At 29.2% G+C, this 20581-nt stretch overlaps 2 protein-coding genes across 2 annotated transcripts; both read left to right on the forward strand.

The window, feature by feature from the left end:
- The first annotated feature begins 4845 nt into the window (after positions 1 to 4845).
- On the forward strand, positions 4846 to 6720 carry LOC111287093 (protein ROH1A-like). Its single transcript, XM_022877317.2, has one exon. It carries the CDS (start codon positions 5137 to 5139, stop codon positions 6301 to 6303), a length of 1167 nt encoding a protein of 388 aa, XP_022733052.2. The 5' UTR covers positions 4846 to 5136; the 3' UTR covers positions 6304 to 6720.
- A 3426-nt stretch (positions 6721 to 10146) lies between these two features.
- Positions 10147 to 15462, forward strand: LOC111278352 (monodehydroascorbate reductase, chloroplastic/mitochondrial-like). Its single transcript, XM_022865014.2, has 17 exons — positions 10147 to 10448; positions 10550 to 10724; positions 10823 to 10922; positions 11021 to 11098; positions 11419 to 11490; positions 11780 to 11898; positions 12025 to 12109; positions 12220 to 12309; positions 12647 to 12748; positions 12961 to 13050; positions 13157 to 13237; positions 13544 to 13615; positions 13686 to 13780; positions 13907 to 13995; positions 14089 to 14151; positions 14251 to 14291; positions 14997 to 15462. Exons 1-17 carry the CDS (start codon positions 10439 to 10441, stop codon positions 15126 to 15128), a joined length of 1494 nt encoding a protein of 497 aa, XP_022720749.1. The 5' UTR covers positions 10147 to 10438; the 3' UTR covers positions 15129 to 15462.
- The last annotated feature ends 5119 nt before the right edge of the window (positions 15463 to 20581 follow it).

Genomic DNA, 20581 nt, shown 5'->3' on the forward strand with positions numbered 1-20581 from the left:
ACCCAAGTTAAAGTCGGGTGAGTCGAAACCTCTCTGCTTCAAAGATCAATTGGCACTTTGACTCCCACCAGTTTATGGAATTTGGGACTCTTGTCTTGTGTGTGCCACAGTTTTTTGTTGTCACCATGTCCTATCCAAAGCTTAATATATACATATATATATATATATTATAATATTGTTGATGATGAGCTTAGGACTAAAAAGGGTTGGTGAATTCCACAATATTATTTAGACTAATTGAAGATGTTCCTAGAAAACGCGTTTGTTCTGTTCTGTTTTATAAAAAATTATTAAAATGAGTGGTTGGCATGTGGTTAATCATTTCCATTGATAACAGTTAAGATGATATTTACATAAAAATTTTTATAATTAATATAACATAAATAAATAAAAATTTTGAAGGCTAATAGTCTTCAAAGGCTTCTTTTTTTTTTTTTTTTAAATGAGAATGGAGTTAATTTAATCTGTTAAAAGTTTCTTTTATGATAAAAAATTAAATTATAAAAACAGTTTATGTATTCAGATAAAAAATTAAAATTTAATTCGTATTTAATAATTTAAATAAATTTAATCTTTGTATCTATCTAGGCATAAAATATCAATCCAAAATATAATGGAGTTACAAAATCAAAATTAAATTGTTGACGAATTTTTTAATCATGTAGATTGATGATGTGGTTTTTTCAATATATAAATGTCGTGGGCTAAAAAAACGTAACATCAACTACTTAACAGTAATTTTATAACTTAATTATATTTTGGATTAACATTTTTATATCTGATTAAATTTGTTCAAGTTGTTATCTGAAAAATAAAATTTAATATTCAAATGATGACGTAATTTGCTAAATATGAAAATATTATAATAGTACCTTGTGGTGTAGTTGACAGTTATCTCGCTTGTAAGATTAACGGAAAACTAACAAAACTTTTTTGTTGCATATGCAAAATGCTAATTATTCATCATCAACTGATCTATTATATATAAATATATAAATATATATATATATATATTTATATAGAAAAGGATCCGGCAATAACTTTTTCTTTGTTTATTTGTTTCTTTTAGCTGGAGGACGGTGAAAAGTTGTTTATATAATAATAATATTCTAATAAAGTTTTAGATTAACATTATCAATGGACCAAAATATCAAAATTAATGGTTTTTTTTTTTTAAGGATAAAGATTAAAATAGTTACAATATGTCAGTATATATTATTTTTATTCAAATAATATTATATTATTATATCATCGAAAAAATAAATTATTTATTAAAATTAAAATTTTTTATTTAATTATCACATATAATGTGTAATAAATAATTTTTTATAATGTTATAATTATTAGGCATAATTTAAATTGACAGTTATATATATTAATATAACATAACTATTTCATACAATTAAAAAAAAAAAAAGTTTTTTCATGTCTTAGTGATTTCCTATAACCATCTTAATCATTCCTCATTTCTTTCCATGATTATTGATTAATTAATTTCATGAATAAAAAATCAACTCTCTAATCTCTATCATCAAAGTGTTGTCATCGTCTGATTATTCTATGGTAATATGGAGGATGCTAGGCCAGCTGAATCTCATCATTTTTAATTTGAAAAGTAGTTGCCCGATGGGTGATAGGTGGTACGTGTATTTTATTGAAATAGATATATATTTTATGGTTTAAAGGATAAAAACACTTTTAAATTATAAATTAATAATTATTTAAATATTTAATATTTTATTATAATTAATCAAATTTTTAATTTTTAATTTTGATTTAATTGAATTTTTTGTTGAACAAAACCTAATTATATGAAAAAATTTAATCAAGTAATTTCTAAACTACAATCAACCTTAAGCGAGACTTAAAAAAGAAAGAGAAAGAGAAAATAAAGAAATATTTTATTTTATTTAAATTTTATATATATTAATTACGTAACATGATAAATTTTTATCTATTTTATTAATATTATATGAATTTTTTTTAATTGGAAACAATAATAATATTAATTTTTTTCATCCAAATAAAAAATTTAAGTAGATGCAATTAAAAATTAAAATGATTGATTAATTGTAATAAAAATAAACATTTAAATAATTTTTTAATTATAATTCAAAATTTTTTATACCTTTTAATCATATTTTATTCTAAAATTATTTCTAGAAGGCAATGATTTGGATTAATTCAATAAAATTATCTCGCAGCAAAGTTTGGACATCAACTCCATATAATTATATTCCAACATCCGAAGCGAAATGTGGGTTGCACATATTAATTACTTCAAAAAGAAAGCTAATGACTCTAATTCTAAATAAATAAATTACAGCATCCGACGCAAAGTGTAGGTTACACATATTAATTATTTCTAAAAAAAATAGTTAATAACATTTTGGGTCGGACTGCACAAGCCAATTACTTCTAAAAGGAGTTAATAACATTATAAATTGCTAATATTTTATTTTGGGAAGGAAAGAACGAGGCCTAAGAAAGACTATGGTTTTTGTTTTAATAGTTTGAAACCTCACATATATATGATAATGAGTTGGATGAAGTATGTTGGGATAATTAATAATTATTATCCTCTTATTATATATTTAAAAAAGTTTTTTTTTTAATGATTGAGTTATATCATTAAAAAATTTGTTTATAATTTTTTGAAAAATCAAATTTTAGATTTAATAATATCTTTATATTTATTGTGTCGTATGTAAATTTTTAAGTCAACGTGATATATATTACATTAACATATAACATTTTTTATTTTACAATATATTTAATATTTGAAATTTTATATTATAAAAAAATTATGTAATTTTAATCAATTTAAAATTTGACATGATTTACATAAATAAAACATAAAATCTATAAATTAAAATTAATAAAAATATAAATGTAAATATAAAATAAATTTAGACCGACATAAGTAAATTATCTTGCAAAATTTTGTACTCTCATAATAATTCGTGACGTTTAATTAAGTTAAATTATTAGCAAGAAAGTCCGAACGAGGACTATTAACTGAAATTGATTTTTGGGCCACCAAAAGAATAATGCCCCATATACTTTAAATCATTGGCCTAAATCATGACACATTAAATCTAGAGAAAATCCACGCCGTCTAAATTGCCAGCGAAGCCCCCTTCTTCCGGGGCTCACCACGTCAACTATAAGATACAGTAAGATACGGATAGCTGAGGTGGACGGTAGGCAAAGAGTTTTTCGTGAGAGTCATCGTGCGGACGCGTAGTAGGGAATTAAAGAGGGAAAAAAAAGAGCGGGCCCCATCATGAAATGACCTCGTCAAAGGGTCCTGCTTTTTTCTTTTTTTTTTTTTTAAGTTTTTAAATTTTTTGTTTTAGGCATTCGAGTTTCGAATGGGAGACCAGGCTTTGGGCCTGGACTTCGTCCATCTGGCACAGTCCTACGCGTCCTACGCCAAGATCAACTAGCTCCATCTGTCACTGAATCAGCAACTCCCTTCAAATTATGGCCCTTCTTTCCCAACTAAATCTACTAAATTGCCACGATTATTCTATTTTGTTTGTTTTAATTCCATTCTTTTAATTTATTTATTTTAGTGTTGTACTGAAAATATTTCACTTATAATTTTTCTATTACAATCTTAAAATTATTTATTTACAATAAAAAATTATAAAAAGTTATATTATTTATAAGTGTAATTTTATATTAAATTATATATAATTCAATATAAACCACACTTATAAATAATTTTAAAACTTATTACTCGTGAGAGAAGTGGACATAAGTAAAGACAATTTGCTGTTGTGGAAATTGAAAATCTCAATCTTAATATATTAAGTATGGAATTAAAGAAGGTTAATTAATGCATAAGAGAAATGTAAGCAACTAAAGAGTAGTGATAAAAGGTTTGATTTCATTTTTGATATACTCATAGTATAATATTTTAATTTTACAAATGAAATTAAAAAATTATCATATATATTATTTTTCAGGTATATTTTTAATTTTTTACTATACCTTATAGTATGTATAATTTTTCTAATTTTAACAATAAAATTTAAAATTTTCTATGTTGGTAAATGTGATCATTTCTATTCCAAAATTTGAAGTTAATAACTCAATATATATATATATATATTAAATGATTTTTACTAAAATAAATAGAGATATTAATCTTATTAATACTTAATAAAAAATTTAATTTTTTACTCAAATGAAAATAAAAATAAAAATTACATTACGAGGATGTGTATGATTTTAAATTTATATTAATTAAAAGATATAGACAAATAATATATCACTTGTCCTGTATTCATATATTATATATGTTTAGTAAATAGATTTTTTATTAATAATATAAATTATTATTTTAGATTAATTAAATAATATATTTTTATTTGAAAACATAAATTAATATATATTTATAAAAAATTACATAAATATGTAAGATAAAATAAAAAAATTAAAAAAATCTTGTTTTTTTTTTTTTTGAATTTTAGGTATAAAATTTATTCATACCTATTAAATAATTATGAAGATGGTATGAGATTAAATTTAAAATATCCATTAAATATGGGTATAAAAATAAATATAATATAAAAATTAATAAATAAAAATAAAAGATATTATACCAATCTCATATCTTATTCATTGATATTTTTACAAAAAACATTATGAACAATAATATATAAAAAAATGGAGTTTGCGTTAAGAAAAATCTAATTCCAGATTTAACCTATTAAAAAAACGAGGGTATTGAAGAACATTAAACCCGAATTATCAGAGTTCAATATAAAAATCATAGTATCTTAAAGGTCTTTAAATTGGTAATTTGGTAGCAATTTTTTCAGATAAAGAAATTGAGAGAAATACACCCCTTAAAAGAAAATATTTAAATGCTATATTAGATGAAAATTTTGCAAGAAATGGGGGGCACAGTCGGGAACAAAAATAAAGAACACTAGGGCGTGCCCAGTCAGCGTCCCAAAGAAGGAAGGAGAACAGGTCTCGTCCCCAACAATCCGTTTCCATCAATTCAGCTCCCGTATATAACTCCTTTACCCTCCTTCCTTCGTGTCCTAAAACACACCCCTGTTTCATCTTTTCATTGTGTTTCTTTCTCTCCACGGATTCCCAAAAAATATATCAACAGAAATGCCGGCAACCGAGTACCAAGGCTCCTTCTTGGGGCGAATCAGCATCAGGCGAAACCAAGTTATCGCCATGGATGGTAACCAAGAGCAGGAGCTTGAAGACCTTGAGCTCTTCCAAAAACACGTTTCTGATCGCTTCACCGAACTCTTATCTCCCCCCGATGACGTCCCTGTTGATGCCCTTCTCTCAATTTCCTGGCTACGCAAACTCCTCGATGTGTTTCTTTGCTGTGAAGCAGAATTCAAGGCTATTCTCATGATGGGCCGTGACCTGTCTCAGATCTCTAAACCCCCTCTCGATCGCCTGATTCCTGAACTTCTAGACCGGGCCGTGAAGGCTTTAGACCTTTGTAATGCGGTTACTAATGGGTTGGAGTCCATTAGACATTGCCAAAAACTGGCGGAGATTGCTGTTTCCGCTTTGGACCAAAACCCCATCGGAGACGGACAAGCAAGGAGAGCTAAAAAGGCCTTCGCTTCGCTGACGTCAGCAATGAACCTTGACGATAAGGAAGGCGCCAATACTAAAACGACGGAGAGGAGCTGGTCTTTCGGTCGCCGAGGTGTTAATAAAGATCGAGCGCCGGATCATTTGAGGTCACTGTCTTGGCAGGTGGCCAAGAATTGGTCAGCCGCGAAACAGATTCAGGCCATGACTACCAATCTCGCTGCGCCTCGTGGAGCAGAGGCTTCCGGTTTGGCCAGCCCGGTTTATATAATGAGCGTGATTATGGTTTTTGTTATGTGGGCATTGGTAGCTGCGATACCTTGTCAAGAGAGGAGCGGTTTGGCTACTCATTTTCCGGTTCCGAAGCAATTGAGCTGGGCCCATAGCATGATTGGGTTACAAGAGAAAATTGGTGATGAATGGAAGAAGAAGGAGAAGAAAGGGATGGCTGGGTTGTTAGAGGAGATGCAGAAAATGGAGAAACTCGGACAGAGTTTGATAGAGTTTACAGATTCTTTTCAGTTTCCTGGAGAGACAGAGAAAGTCGACGAAGCGGCTGCACAGGTGGCGGAATTAGCGGAGACGTGTTGGAGAATGGAAGAAGGATTGGTGCCTTTGCAGATGCAGATTAGGGAAGTGTTTCATAGGATTGTAAGAAGCAGAACTGAGATTCTTGATGCGTTGGACCAAGGTGGGAAATCATCTGTGCCACTCGTGTAACTATGTTGGGCATATTTGTCAATTCGTCTTGGTCCAGACAGGGCCTTCAAGTTTACAACTCTTTGAGGTAATGGCTTGATCTTCATATAGGTTCGGGTTTCTTCACGGGTGTCCTGTCTATGTTGGCCATGGAAAATAGGGACAGATGAACCTGCAAGATCTGGGGTTTTTCCTTTTTTTTTTTTTTTAATTTAAAGGTTGTGGTGAGGCAAGCATTTCCTGTGTGAAATGTTCCCTTTTTTTTTTTCACTTTTTTTTTTAGCTTTGGCCCTTTGTTTAATATGTTAACTGTTATTTGAGTACAGAAGCTTGCTTTTCTGGGACATTGTAAATACTCAAACTACGTATAACATTTTGTATCTGAAGGAGAAACTGAGAGTTTCTCTCTTTGCAGAAAGTAAATATATGTTGGATTAACATTCGTGTCTGTCAATCAATCAAATATTGTCTCAGATTTCTTATTGGAAATGTTATGTTTCTTTGGCTGGCTGCGTTAGCACGTTAAGCAGACCTCCAAAGTTGTCTACTTGGAACCTGGAAGGAGAGTAGGCTAAGGCAATTAGCTGATTGGATGTTATTATAGATAAATATAAAAATCTGATATTCATTAGCTAGAGTTCCAGTTGGAAATAGCGAACCATTTAAACAGAAGAAAACAAAACCTTAGACAAGGTTGCCGATGGAGGATAGTAACAGTTGTTTATTTGACTATTGTTAAATTATAACTTGCAAGGTACGATGGAATCTATAGAATCTGTGTTTGCTTTTAACTTCTTCTAAAAACAGATTTGTCCAGTCCATAAATTGAAGATTAGGACATGTTTGGTTGGTTGTCATTTTACTGTTCAGATTCCCATGTTTTTCGTGGTTATTGAACAACTTTGTTAGAGTACCTAAATGGAACCAGTGCCATCAAAGTCTCTTAGCTTCAATATTCACTCCAATAATGTCTTATTGCCGGTGCCAGAAGGGAGCATACTGTATTAAGTTGTTAACAACTGCACACATGTTCAAATTCGTCCTTTTTCATGCGATACTGATGCTTTAGTGGAATGAAACTTTCTTTTTCCTGGCCCACAAAATAATCTAATATATAAATTTTACTAATATTCCTACCTGCCACGTGTCAGTCCTTAATTTTCTTTTTTTAATATTTTTAAATTATAAAAAATATTTTTTAAAATTTTAAAATTTTATGTGTGAAATCTACTTATATAATTTTTTTTTTTTGTGTTTTTTCCATTTCTAATTTTAAAAAAAATTTTAATAATTTTGAAAAAAATTATAAATAACATACATTTTTAAAGATTTTCTTTTTTATATATGAAACTCACTTGTGCTAACTTTTTTTTTTTTTTAATTTTTTTACCATTATTTCCTTTTGTAAACAGATATTTAATAATTTTTTTAAATTAAAAAATTATTTATTTTTCATTTGTGAGACAACACTTATACAATTTTTTTTTTTAGCTTTTTTTTACCCTTCTTAACTTTGTTTCTTTTTTAAAAATACTCAATAAAGATTTTCTTTAATTTTTTAAAATTATAAAAAAATTATTTTTTATGTATGTGATTTATTTACACCAATCTTTTTTTTTGTTTTTCCTTTTTTATATTTTTTTAACTTTTTTCTTTTTTTAAATATTTAATAAATATTTTCTAAAATTATAAAAATAACTTTTTAAAGATTTTATTTTTTATACATGGAATCCACTTATATCATTTTTTTTTTTTTGCTTCTCTTTGTTATCCTTTTAACTTTGTCCGTTTATTTAAAACTATTTAATAATATTTTTTAAATTATAAATTTATATTTCTTAAGTTTTATTTTTTATGTGTGGAATCCACTTAAATTAAAATCTTTTTTGCTTTTTCTTTTTGCCCTTTTTAATTTTTTTCTTTTTAAAAAGTATTTAATGAAAAATTTTCTGATTTAATATTTTTAAACCTGGTTTGTATCAATAGAATGTCACTTTTTTCCATTTTAATTTATTTTCCTTTTTTATATTTAATAAATGTTTTTTTAGTTATTTTGTCCTGTTTGATATCAAGAGTATTTATGTGTTAAGTCATTTGGCTTTTTTTTTTTCACTTTTTCTTCTTTTTTATTTACTTTTGCATTTTTTCTTTTTAAAAAATATTTAATATTTTTTAAAATATAATATAATATTTTATTTAATCTAAGCATCTATTATATAAATTTAATTATTTTTTTTATGCTCATTCGAAGTCTCAAAATATCTTTTTTTTTTGTTTTTTCCATTCTTTCTTTTTACTTTTTACAGATTTCTTACTTTTTTGTTTAAATAAATTTTGTGAAAAAAGCAATATAGGTGTCCACATAAAGTTCCAATTTGCTTTGTTTTTTTATCAAAAAAATTTTATAATAAAATAAGTTACTTTATAGCAATGGCAAAATAATATATCGGATAAATCCCCACACCCCACTCAATTATACTTCAAGAAGCTTTATTTATTTATTTTTGTTACTTTCACATTTTTCTAAATTTTTGCTTTTTCTATTTTTATCTTTTTAATATAAATAATTTTATAAAAAAAATCTATGGATATGTCCATGTGACATTCATTTGAGTTTTTTTATATTTCGTTTCTTTTATGAAAATTTTAATAAGATAAAATTTACAACATAATGTGTCAATTAAGAAATATGTTAAAATAATTCGTATTCTAATCAATTTCAGTTTGATAAAATGAGTGATTTTTAAAAATTAAAATTTAATTAAGACAGATAAAGTTTTGTAAAAATCGTAAGCATATATATGGTGTTTTATTCCAGCTTAGCTTATATAAAAATATATATTATTATTTATTTAGTTTTATACATATATATGTGTTATGTTATTAAAGTAAAATTTTTTACCCTTAATTTAAGAATTTTTATTTTTAAGTTCAATATTAGATGTCCACAAAACACCCCTTATCTTGCTCCTTTTTAATTATTTTTTAGTTTTTTGATTTATCTTTTTTTTTTCATTGTTTTTAGATTATTTTTTCTAGCAAAATGGACCAATTAAAATATACATGTTTCATCTCTATTTGTTTTTCCTTTTTCATTTGATATTTTTTGCAAAAAAAAAATCCACAATTATATTAAACAATTTAAAACACGCCATAATATTATAATATAAAAATGATACGAAAAAAATAAAATAACAAAAGTTAAAATTTTAGTAAAAATTATGTGGATTTAACATAAACAAAAAATGTATTTTATATTTTTATTTTGGGTACAAATTATAATACTTAATTTTTATATAAACATAATATAAATACATGAATTTTTGTTATTTTATAAGATAAAAATGTACAAATTATTAGACACCAACAAAAATGCACGGCACCTCTCTAATAATTAGGTATGATAACTTTTTGGATGAGATTAAATTCGATTTAAATTTTTTTGATAATATATAATATTATAAATTTTTAAAATTTGATTAAAATTAAATTTTATTAATTTGGTTTGATTTGATTTATCGATTTTTAAAATTTATTTTTTAATTTTTTATATATTATTTTAATAAAAAATTTAATATATTTAAACATATTTATATATAACATAATTATTTTTATTTTATAAAAATTTTAAATATTTATATATATTAATAAAAATATATAATTTAATTTGATTAATTTTTTTTTATTTTTTACATTTCAATTCTATCTAAATTTAATATATATATATATATTAAATATTAAAATATAATTCAAATCAAATGAAAAAATTTTCATTCAAACTAATTCAAAAACTACGATTTTCAATTTTTTTTTCCTTTCCCCACCTAATAATACATAAAAGCAGAATAGATAATTATTGGCATTGACTCGCGGAAACAGACGACGTCGTGTCAGGATTCTTGCTTCCCAAAAAAGTAAGAACAGAATTCGGCTGGCGAAATACCGATAGACTAGGCAAACTGCCCACACTTCTCTGAACCTAGGGGAACAGATTTTGCCCTTTTGTCAAAGATCATTTGGCGCCGTGCCGTACCATAAAGCCTGAAGGGTTTCCAAATAGTCATATTTTTGCCCCTTGGCCCTCTTCTAGAGCCAAAGCCAAAGCCTTCTCAATAAATTATTCATTTTTCACTCGCTGCAGAACATCTTCAGATACATGTCCACAGGTCCATTCTCCACAAAAAACTGCTACTGCTATTGCTCATCATATTTGTTAAAATTCATATCTTCTAAAGATTTCTGCCTTTCATTTTTTTTTTTTTTACAGTTCGGAAAGCAATGGCGAGCTTATCCAACTCGCTTCAGCTTAAGCGCGGACTCGCTCTCTGGTGCCCTCGCTCTTCTTCTTTGACTCGTCCTCACCCTTCCTCTTCCATGCGATTCGGAAGCTTCCATAGAAACTTCGTCGTTGCCTCCTCTTCGTTTTCTAACGACAATAGAGAGTCTGTTTTTCTCAATCAAACTTTTCTTCTTTATTTTCCTATTTGATTTATAATTTCATGTTTATATAACTTGATTCATTTTTTTCCATATCTGATAGATTTGTGATTGTTGGAGGGGGCAATGCTGCTGGATATGCAGCTAGGAGTTTCGTCGAACACGGGATGGCCGATGGCAGGCTCTGTATTGTATCCAAAGAGGTGAATTATATATCCTATTTTGCATTTTTAATGATTATTTTACGATTTAGTGGTTTTGAATTTTGAGTTTTCGGTTTGATGCTGTGAATATTTTGCAGGCATATGCACCATATGAGAGACCGGCTTTGACAAAAGGCTACTTGTTTCCTCTAGACAAGAAACCAGCTCGGTTACCTGTAAGAATCTTCAGCTTTATATGGATACATTTCTTTTTGTCAATCTATAATTGAATTATGCTATTTAGTGCTTGTTAAGAATTGTGACTAATTAAGTCCTTATTTTGTACATTGGGTCATTGGTGAGTGTATTTTATGTTTCAAAATTCGTTGTATTTTGCTGTGTTTATGTGATTTTTAATTGGAAATATGTTGCAAGTTCATGTTCTCAATAATTAGAACTTCAAATCTTTTTTGGGTAGTTTTCTGTGGGCTTCTATGTTTTCATTCTTGTATTATGTTATGCACTGTTTTAACAGTTTCAGTTTGAACCATCATAGGGTTTTCATACTTGCGTTGGATCTGGTGGTGAAAGGCAAACTCCTGAATGGTATAAAGAAAAAGGGATTGAGGTATTTCTTCTTACTGCTTTTGGTATTTATCTTTTGTGAGTTTTAATTTCATAAACCATGTGTTATGTCCTCCTGTTTTAGAGTCTTTGTTTCTGGCCCTTTTCTAGGAACTTTAATTGCAAATTAATTACATTGGAAGCTAAGAAACAAAATATGTTTGCTTACGTAGTGTCTGTAAGAAAAACTTGAAGAAGCTTTATCCTAGTTTAAGTCTCTGATTATGAAGGGCTGCTGATACTTTATAGAATGCTGTTTCTAACCTTTTCCCCTTCTTCTCTTGTATGATTAGATGATTTATGAGGATCCAATAACGATTATTGATACAGAAAAGCAAACTCTAACCACAAATTCGGGCAAATTGCTGAAGTACGGATCTCTTATAATTGCTACAGGATGTACAGCCTCAAGGTCTGCTTATCAGTTTGTATTAGCCTCCCATTTTAATTGTCCTAGATTATATTTATACGCATGAATTAGTGAAACAGTGAAAGAAGAGAAAAGGAGACCCTGATTTCATTAGTGTATTTATTTCAGATTTCCAGAGAAAATCGGAGGAAGCCTTCCTGGTGTGCACTATATTCGGGATGTTGCAGATGCAGACTCACTAATCTCATCTTTGGTATTTTAAATTTCTTCTTCTCATAGCTTTTTTTTTTTGTAGCTTTTTCCCATGTTGTTAATGTGGGCCTTCCTATATGGTCTGATAAAATTTTTTATTTAATTATTTAGGAGAAGGCACAGAAGGTGGTGATTGTTGGTGGTGGTTATATTGGAATGGAGGTTGCTGCTGCTGCTGTTGGCTGGAAACTCGATACTACGGTACGAGTTCATTTTGTTTTGGATCATCTTTTGGTTAATGTAATGGGCTCAATCATTAATGCAACCAAAAAGAATAGTTCTGTCCTTTAGATGGAAGCAGAGGGGGTTCTGTTGATACCCTGAAAACTGAAAAGTTTCAATGTGTTTCAAGACATTGGCCAAAAAAATGTTTCAAGACATGCATATATAGACCCATATACTCATGCGCACATGTCTGTGTGTGCCAGTGTGCAAGGCTTTTATCTTCTGTTTTGCATTCAAAGTTAGGTGATTTTCTGTAAATTCTTTGACTTGCTGAGCTTTAATTTATTCAATTTGCTTTTGCTCCGAACTGTAGATAATTTTCCCTGAGAATCAGCTTTTGCAAAGATTATTCACTCCTTCCCTTGCTCGAAGATATGAAGAACTGTACAAAGAAAATGGTGTCAAGTTCTTAAAGGTACTTTCGCTCTGCCTCTCTCTCTCTCTCTCTCTCTCGCCCCACAATCCATGTGTGTGTACTTATGTTTCCACCATGCATGCATTTACCTGCCTATCCATGTGGCTGCAAATTTCATTTGTTTGAAATTAGTTTTCTGTTAGAAGCCAGTGAACACCTGAATTTGATTATCACCCTGTGAACCGACTATTCTGATCTTGACCACTGACCAGGGTGTTTCTATCAAAAGCTTGGAAGCTGGTTCTGATGGACGGGTAGCTGCTATTAAGCTGGGTGATGGATCTACCATAGAAGCGGACACGGTAACCATTCTGCTATAAGTAAAACTTCTTTCTGTATTTCCTTACTTGTTACTGGCGGAAGAACTAATCAAATGGTCCTTTCACCTATATTTTCATTATTCTGCAGATAATTATTGGTATTGGAGCAAAACCTGCAGTTACTCCCTTCGAAGTGGTGGGGTTAAATGCAACTGTTGGTGGCATACAGGTGAGCATTATCTGTAACTTTTTGATTGAACTATATTCTCATTTATGCCATCTATTAACTTTTAATGCATAGTTATACATATATCTAGTACTATGCAGGTAACCAAGATGTGCATTTTAGTAGCAGATATTATACCTTGATGAATTTTTGCATGTTTTCTATATTTCTTATTTTTTATTGGTAAAAACACCACTGGCCACCAGTGTTTTAGTTTCATGCCTTCATCTTATAACCATAGTTGAGATTCTGATTGTTTCTAGACTCTAGTGGAGTATATGATGATTGATGACTCTGCACATGAATCAGGTTGATGGTCTGTTCCGGACAAGCATACCTGGAATTTTTGCAGTTGGAGATGTTGCAGCATTCCCCCTTAAGGTACACATTTCACGAATCAATAACCATTTTTCCTTTCAAGATCTGTTAAGTACACATTTTATCATGACAGATATATGACCGTGTAGCACGAGTTGAACATGTTGATCATGCTCGTCGATCTGCACAGCATTGCGTTAAGGCGTTACTTAGTGCACAGACTCACATGTATGTGACAGTCTGTCTCTTGTCTTTCATCATGCCTAATATCTAGATGTTAGATATACTGTCAGTGCTTGTCTTTCATTCTGAAACATTGATGATTTGCATCATTACCTGTTTAATTTTTTCCAGGTACGATTATCTGCCTTATTTTTACTCAAGGGTTTTTGAGTATGAAGGGAGCCCCAGGAAAGTTTGGTGGCAGTTTTTTGGGGACAATGGTGAGAATATATATTTTACATGCATTATTAACATCACCTATAAAATTTTTTTATCTCACTTTCAGCATTTACAATTATAATCTTTTTGGGTAGTTGGAGAGACAGTCGAGATTGGGAATTTTGATCCAAAAATTGCTACTTTCTGGATAGATTCTGGTAATCGAACTTCTGAAGAGCCTCTCTCTCTGTTCTCTCACCATTTTCTGTTACGCTTTTCATAAAGAATGATTAAACTTTTTCTTCATGATATTACAGGTAAATTGAAAGGAGTTCTTCTTGAAAGTGGAAGTGCTGAGGTAGTTTCTTTTACAAGATTTCCATTGCAATGAGCATTGTTGGCTGAATAGTTGAAACTGTCTACTAAGCATGTGAAATGTGGGTTATCTCTGAGAGACTGAGAATGTGATGCTGAAAGCGTTAGGATATAACTAGACAAATGGTATCCATACAAAACTAATACTCCTAATAAATAATATTTATAAACAAATATATGTTTTATCTAGGTCAGTCTTTTCAACACAAATACAATAATATTTGGAAAAAGGAAGCTAAATATGGATATCAGTTTTAAGTTCACCATGTATTAATTAAAATGTAGTTGATTGTTAAAATAGAAAGTAGGAGATGCACTGTGTTGCATGCAGGACCAACCCTCAGTAAGAGATTGTGTTTTCAAGGCATTGTAGGCCGTGGGATACTATGAGACAATGATGTCAATATAATATCCCTCTTGGCATTTTATGCAGTAGAAGAATCAGTCCTTAGTTAGATTCAGAGGCTTCCAACAAAAGTTTGAAAATTTGTATTATGTGGGCTTGACCAAATACATGTCCTATACTGCTTCTTTGCTTAAATGGTTGTTAAATTCAAAGCTAAAAGTATTGAAAACATGAAACCCCTTGTCTGATATAATTTGAGACGCTATTTTTGCTTTTCATCTTTTTTCCTGTATCTTTTGTGCTATGTCATCATAAAGCTTGCATCATGTTGTTATGTTATAGGAATTCAAACTCCTTCCAGAACTTGCAAGGAGCCAGCCTTCCATCAACAAAGCCCAGCTTCAGAAAGCGTCTTCAGTCGAGGAGGCACTAGAAATTGCTAAAGCCTCCCTACTAGTTGAGCAGAAAGCTTAGTCGCATGCAGAACCTCTCCATGAAAAGTACTGATCTCTGCACAAAATACCACCACAGTAAGTTTCATTAGCCTTAAAGCTGGGGAATTATTCCTGTGTAATAATGTCTTGGAACTTTTCCCATTCTTTCATGAAATAATTGTTTGAAACTAAGAATGAAAGGAAAGGTATACAGTCTACTCTGATATGCAGTGATAGGGAGAGAGATGTACCACCTAGAATTTTTGATAGATGAAATTGCTTCTGCGCATTTGATGATCCAATAATAACTTAATCAGTTCATTGTGTGGTAATGTATTATCTTTTGTTGTTTTTGGAATAAGTTCCTTCCGGTATCATCCTTGTTTATTTGTTATATGTTTTACTTTCTATTTTCTAGTTCTATTTTTTTTTTTTTTTATCTATTGCATGATATAAAAGAATTTAAGTATAGATTAGATAAAAGCGTTAAAAAAAATCCTCAAAACAAAAATTCAATAATAATTTAAACCACTGATGTTTTATTACAATCAATCAAATCTTGAATCTCTTATTTTGAATTAGTTAAACTTCTTGATATTTATTTTTATATAATTGAATTCTCAAAACATTTATTTTCACTCAGTTAGATCCTTGATTGAATGGAAACAATTAATTATTTTTGTCATAAAATATAATTTGTTGACTTATCACTAGACAGATTTTAGGCGTTGTCATCAAATTTTTTTGTTTAGGTGTGATTAGTCACTTAATTGAATTTGTTTTATTTAAAAAAGAGTTTCAAGATTAATTTATGTATATTTGAATAGTGGATTTTAGTTCACAAAATCAAAATTTAGATTTAGGAGTACGGTTATATACGAAGAAGATTATAATAATATCATAGCACTTATCTAAAAAATGGTACATGTTTGATTTCAAGTGATCAAAGTCTTAAAATATATTTAATATTTATTAAATAATTTAATATTAAAAATTTTTTTAAAATTTTTTAATATGTTGATAATAATTTAAGAATATTTTTTCATCTCAAGAGTATTTAAAGAGATTATTTATCATATTTTGAAGTGATTTTGTCATTAGATTCATTTAGTTTTGCTTTTGGAAATAAATATCTATAAATTAGGTTTATAGTTAGAAATGTCATTCAATTTATTAGTAAGAGTTTTTGTTAAAAATTATTTTTTAATATGTTGTTAGGATTTTATGCAAAAACATAAAAGATATTGTTTTGTTATTATTATTTTTTAAAATTAGATTTTTTAAGAAATTGTAAGATTTCAATATGTTGATAAAATTTTATTTTTGAAAAGTATTGGCTTTCTAAGATGTTGGTAAGATTCTTATTTAAATATTTTTTTATAAAAAATATATATTTAAAATAAAAAATATTTATATATTTTAAAAAATAGATGAATAGATAAATAAATGAATAAGTAAAACAGTTAAATAAATAAAATATACTTGAAGTTGGTTCGGAAGGTTGTTGGGCGTGGAGCTTGGCTTCACACACAAGAAGGGAGAATAGCTGTGGTGTGGTTTAAGAGGGTTAGTTAAAGACGTGGCTTGGCTCAGACCAATAGGGATGTGGGCCAGGGTCGGATGGGGTTGCAAGTCGGGTTGGAATGCGGTAAAATGAGCAGATCTTGGGTATTTAGGAATCCTAAAAATGGTGTCGTTTTACGCAGGGATAAAAATCCTAAGTTTTTTTTCTCTCAAAATGTCAAAACTAGTCTCTTTCTAAAACACCTTTGTTTTTTATCTCTCTCTACCCTATCAACACCGATTGAGTTTTCATGGATTTTTGGAAAAGTGCATCGAAAATTAGGAAATGTCGTAGAAAAATCGTTGGGATCGGAAAAAACTTCGTTGGAAACTTCAACAAGATCTGAAAATTCTAGAAAGCAACCTAAAGACACCCAATAAACCTTCATTTACCTCTGACAATCTTGCCTAAACCAAAATAAATCCTCCCACTTCTAAAATCTATAAAGAATTCAAAAAAAAGAAAAAAATAAAACTCCGTCAGAAATCGTATCTGTGAATGATTTGTTTTTGGATCTTCCTTTTTCCTTGTGTGCCGGGACGTGATTTATAGTCATTTTTTAACAAAAGTTTTAGGGTTTTGACATATTCAATTAAGGCTTGACTATTGGAATTTCATTCTGATTCGATTATGGTCAATTGTATCAATTTGATTTTGGTTTCCAATTTTATGTAGATGAAAATTTCAAACCTTTTTAGCCCGATTTACATACGGGATTCCCAAAAAATTGTGACTTGATTTTTTTTTCCTTTATTATTATTATTATTAGAGAATCAAACATACAGATGGAATTAAAAAACATAATAATAACAAAATGTTTATTAGGCCAAAGCCCGTGTCTATGTAACGATTAGTGGGCTCAAAGCCCAAACAAAATAAAAACCTTATTTTGGGCTAAGAGCCTAAACATGAACAAGGCTAAGTTCGGGCCCAAAGAACAAAAAAAAAAACACCCTAAAGCCTAACGATCTCGATAAGATCAAAATCGAGAAATCAAATGCAAGTTCAGACAAAAATGAGTGTCTACAGTTGTTTTTTTTTTGCGCATTCCTATGAAACAAGAATAAGAGAAAGACATAAACAGTCATTATGTCTAGCTCTGAGAAATCAAGTCAAAGTTCAAAGTTAAAATGATATTGGACAAAGTCAAATTAGAATGTGAAAATGACTTAATTGAATCAAAGTCGAAAGTGATCGAAGTATGTCAAAATAAAGAAATAAAGATGACAGGGATTGAGTCGTAAATCAAAAAAATAAAATGACTTGGATCAAGTCGAAGTCGAAAATAAGTGATTGAGATTAAGTGGCAAGCAAAAAAAAAAAAAAACCTAGACCGGAAGTAAAAAAAATAAAATAACTTAGATTGAGCTGAAGTCGAAAATGAGTGATTGGGATTAAATCGCAAGTTAGAAATATAAAATGACATGGATTGAGCCAAGGACGAACATGAGTGATCGAGATTGAACCGCATGTCAAAAAAATAAAATGACTTGAACTGAATCAAGGTTGAAGATAACCACAAATTTTTTAAAAAAATCATAACTGAAAGTTTTATAGATCATATTTGGAGGTTTTAAAAAATAAAGGCCCCACAATGTAGAAAATGTTATCGAAATCATAGGTTTGAAAAATTTTCCCCAAAATCAAAATTTTGTATGCAATAGATGATAATGCAAATGATGCAAATGTAGCAAATGACATTGATTATTCAAATTGGATGTAAATGCCCATGCTTTGTTTAAGATGTAAATGCCAACTAATGCCAATGCCTAGATGTCACTAAATGAATTTCCTATTGTGGTACTAAAGTTCTCAAAGATTTTTTTTTTTTGGTACTTCAAACTCTTCAAATTTTCAGCAAAGGGAACAAAATCAGTTTCATTTTTCATTATAGGCATTTTTCTTCTTCTTTAAAGGAGTTTTCAGAACCAATGTCGTTATCAGATTTTGAGGGTTTCATCATTTGCCCTTGTTTCTTTCAATTTTCCCAAAGTAATATACAATCTCTTAAGACATTATTCAATTATTAATCATTATTTTAATCTCCAAATATAAGATGCAAATTATACATTTATTTTATTCATTTCAAAGCATTTAAATACAAAAAGAAAAGGCAAGGATTGAAAGTAAAATATAGGTAGAATGAAATGAATATCATTTACTTGGAGACAAAAACCAGATTATAAATGATGGCTTATTAGGACTAATTTTTGTAACTGGACTAGATAAAGGCATACAAAGTGGCTATTTGGGATAACAATGCCTCAAGATAAACAATAAGATAATTATGACAACATATATCGGATTTCTTTCCAAAACTCAACTATACAATGCCCTTACCACCTTAGAGTTCTTCAGAACACACCAATTATTGTGATGTCATACTTTCGTTATCCAAATCACCTTTTTAGGTTTTCAACTTGGATAAACCCATTTTTAGTTCAAATTGCCCTATTGGGTTTTTAATTTGAATTTTCATTTTTTTAAAGCAAAGTACTTCACAGCATCAGAGTTTATAGGATAAAGGAGATCATCTCTATCCATCTCTGTTAAGATTAATATTCATTCGAAAAAAGCTTTTTTTTATAACATATAGCCTTTCTCAATTAGGAGTCCATTTTTTTTTTATTATCATGTTGATTTAAGAGGATCATTTTCAACACTAACTTTTCTTCTCGAAGTTGATGAGGTCGAATTTTCTTATCATGAGATCTCATCATTCTTCTTTGGTATAGTTGACCATGACGTAGTGTTGCTAGTCTCTTTTCTTCAATGACATTTAGTTGCTCATAGTGCTTTTGAATCCATTCAGCTTATTTTAATCCCACTTCTTTTAAGACTCTCAAAGACGAAATTTTTACTTTTATCGGTAGAACAACCTCCATCCCATAAACCAAGAAAAATGGAGTTATCTCAATAGAGGTATGTACTGACATTTGATAGGTATGCAAAGCAAAAGATAATTTTTCATGCCAATCTCTATACATCTTAGTTATTTTTTTTAGAATCCTTTTGATATTCTTATTCGTAACTTTTACTGTTTCATTCATTTTTGGGTGGTATAGTGCTAAATTATGGTGTTTAATTTTGAGTTAAACACATATTTCTTGCATCATTTTACTGTTTAAATTTTTAGCATTATTTGAGATGATCTTTTTCAGGAGTCTATATCTATAGATTATTTTTTCTTGGTAAACTTGTAGATTACTGATTATGTCACATTTGTATAAGAAGCTGACTTAACCTACTTAATGAAGTAATCAATCATCATGAAGATGAATCTATTTTTGTTTGATGCTTTTGGGGTAATAAGACCCATGACATCTATGCGCTACTTAGAAAATGGCTAAGGTGGTGCCAAAACATGTAAAACAATGATTGAAGCATGGATCTTGTCAATATAAATATGACATTTTTGACATTTTTGAGTATAATTAATGTAATTACTTTTCATTGTTAACCAGTAATATCCAGTTATCATAATCTGTCTTACCATCATGTGTCCATTTACATGTATTTTACACATCCTGTCATGCACATCTTTAATAATATTTTTTGCTTTTGCTATATTTACAGACTACAATAATACCTAATCTATGCTTTTTTTTATAAAAGACCTTTTTGTCTAAGAAGAATCCATAACCAATCTCTTCAAAACTCTTTTGTCATTCCTTGTTGCCTAATATAGGTATTACTAATTCCTTAAGTATTGTAAGATATCATAATACCAAGGTTTTCTATCTTTCTCCTCCTTTACATTGGCGCGATGTACTGTATGTCCTTTACATCTAACTTAATGGGCTAAACTTCAGTATTGTTATTAATTTGAATTATTGCAGTCAGAGTTGCCAAGGTATTTGCAATATGTTTTTTTTCATGAAACAAATGTTCAAATTGGACTTCTTCAAACTGCTTGCATAATTCTGAAA

Source organism: Durio zibethinus, chromosome 17 (assembly GCF_047325235.1).
Source record: "Durio zibethinus cultivar Kanyao isolate XHJ-2024 chromosome 17, ASM4732523v1, whole genome shotgun sequence".
NCBI classification, from domain to species: Eukaryota; Viridiplantae; Streptophyta; class Magnoliopsida; order Malvales; family Malvaceae; genus Durio; species Durio zibethinus.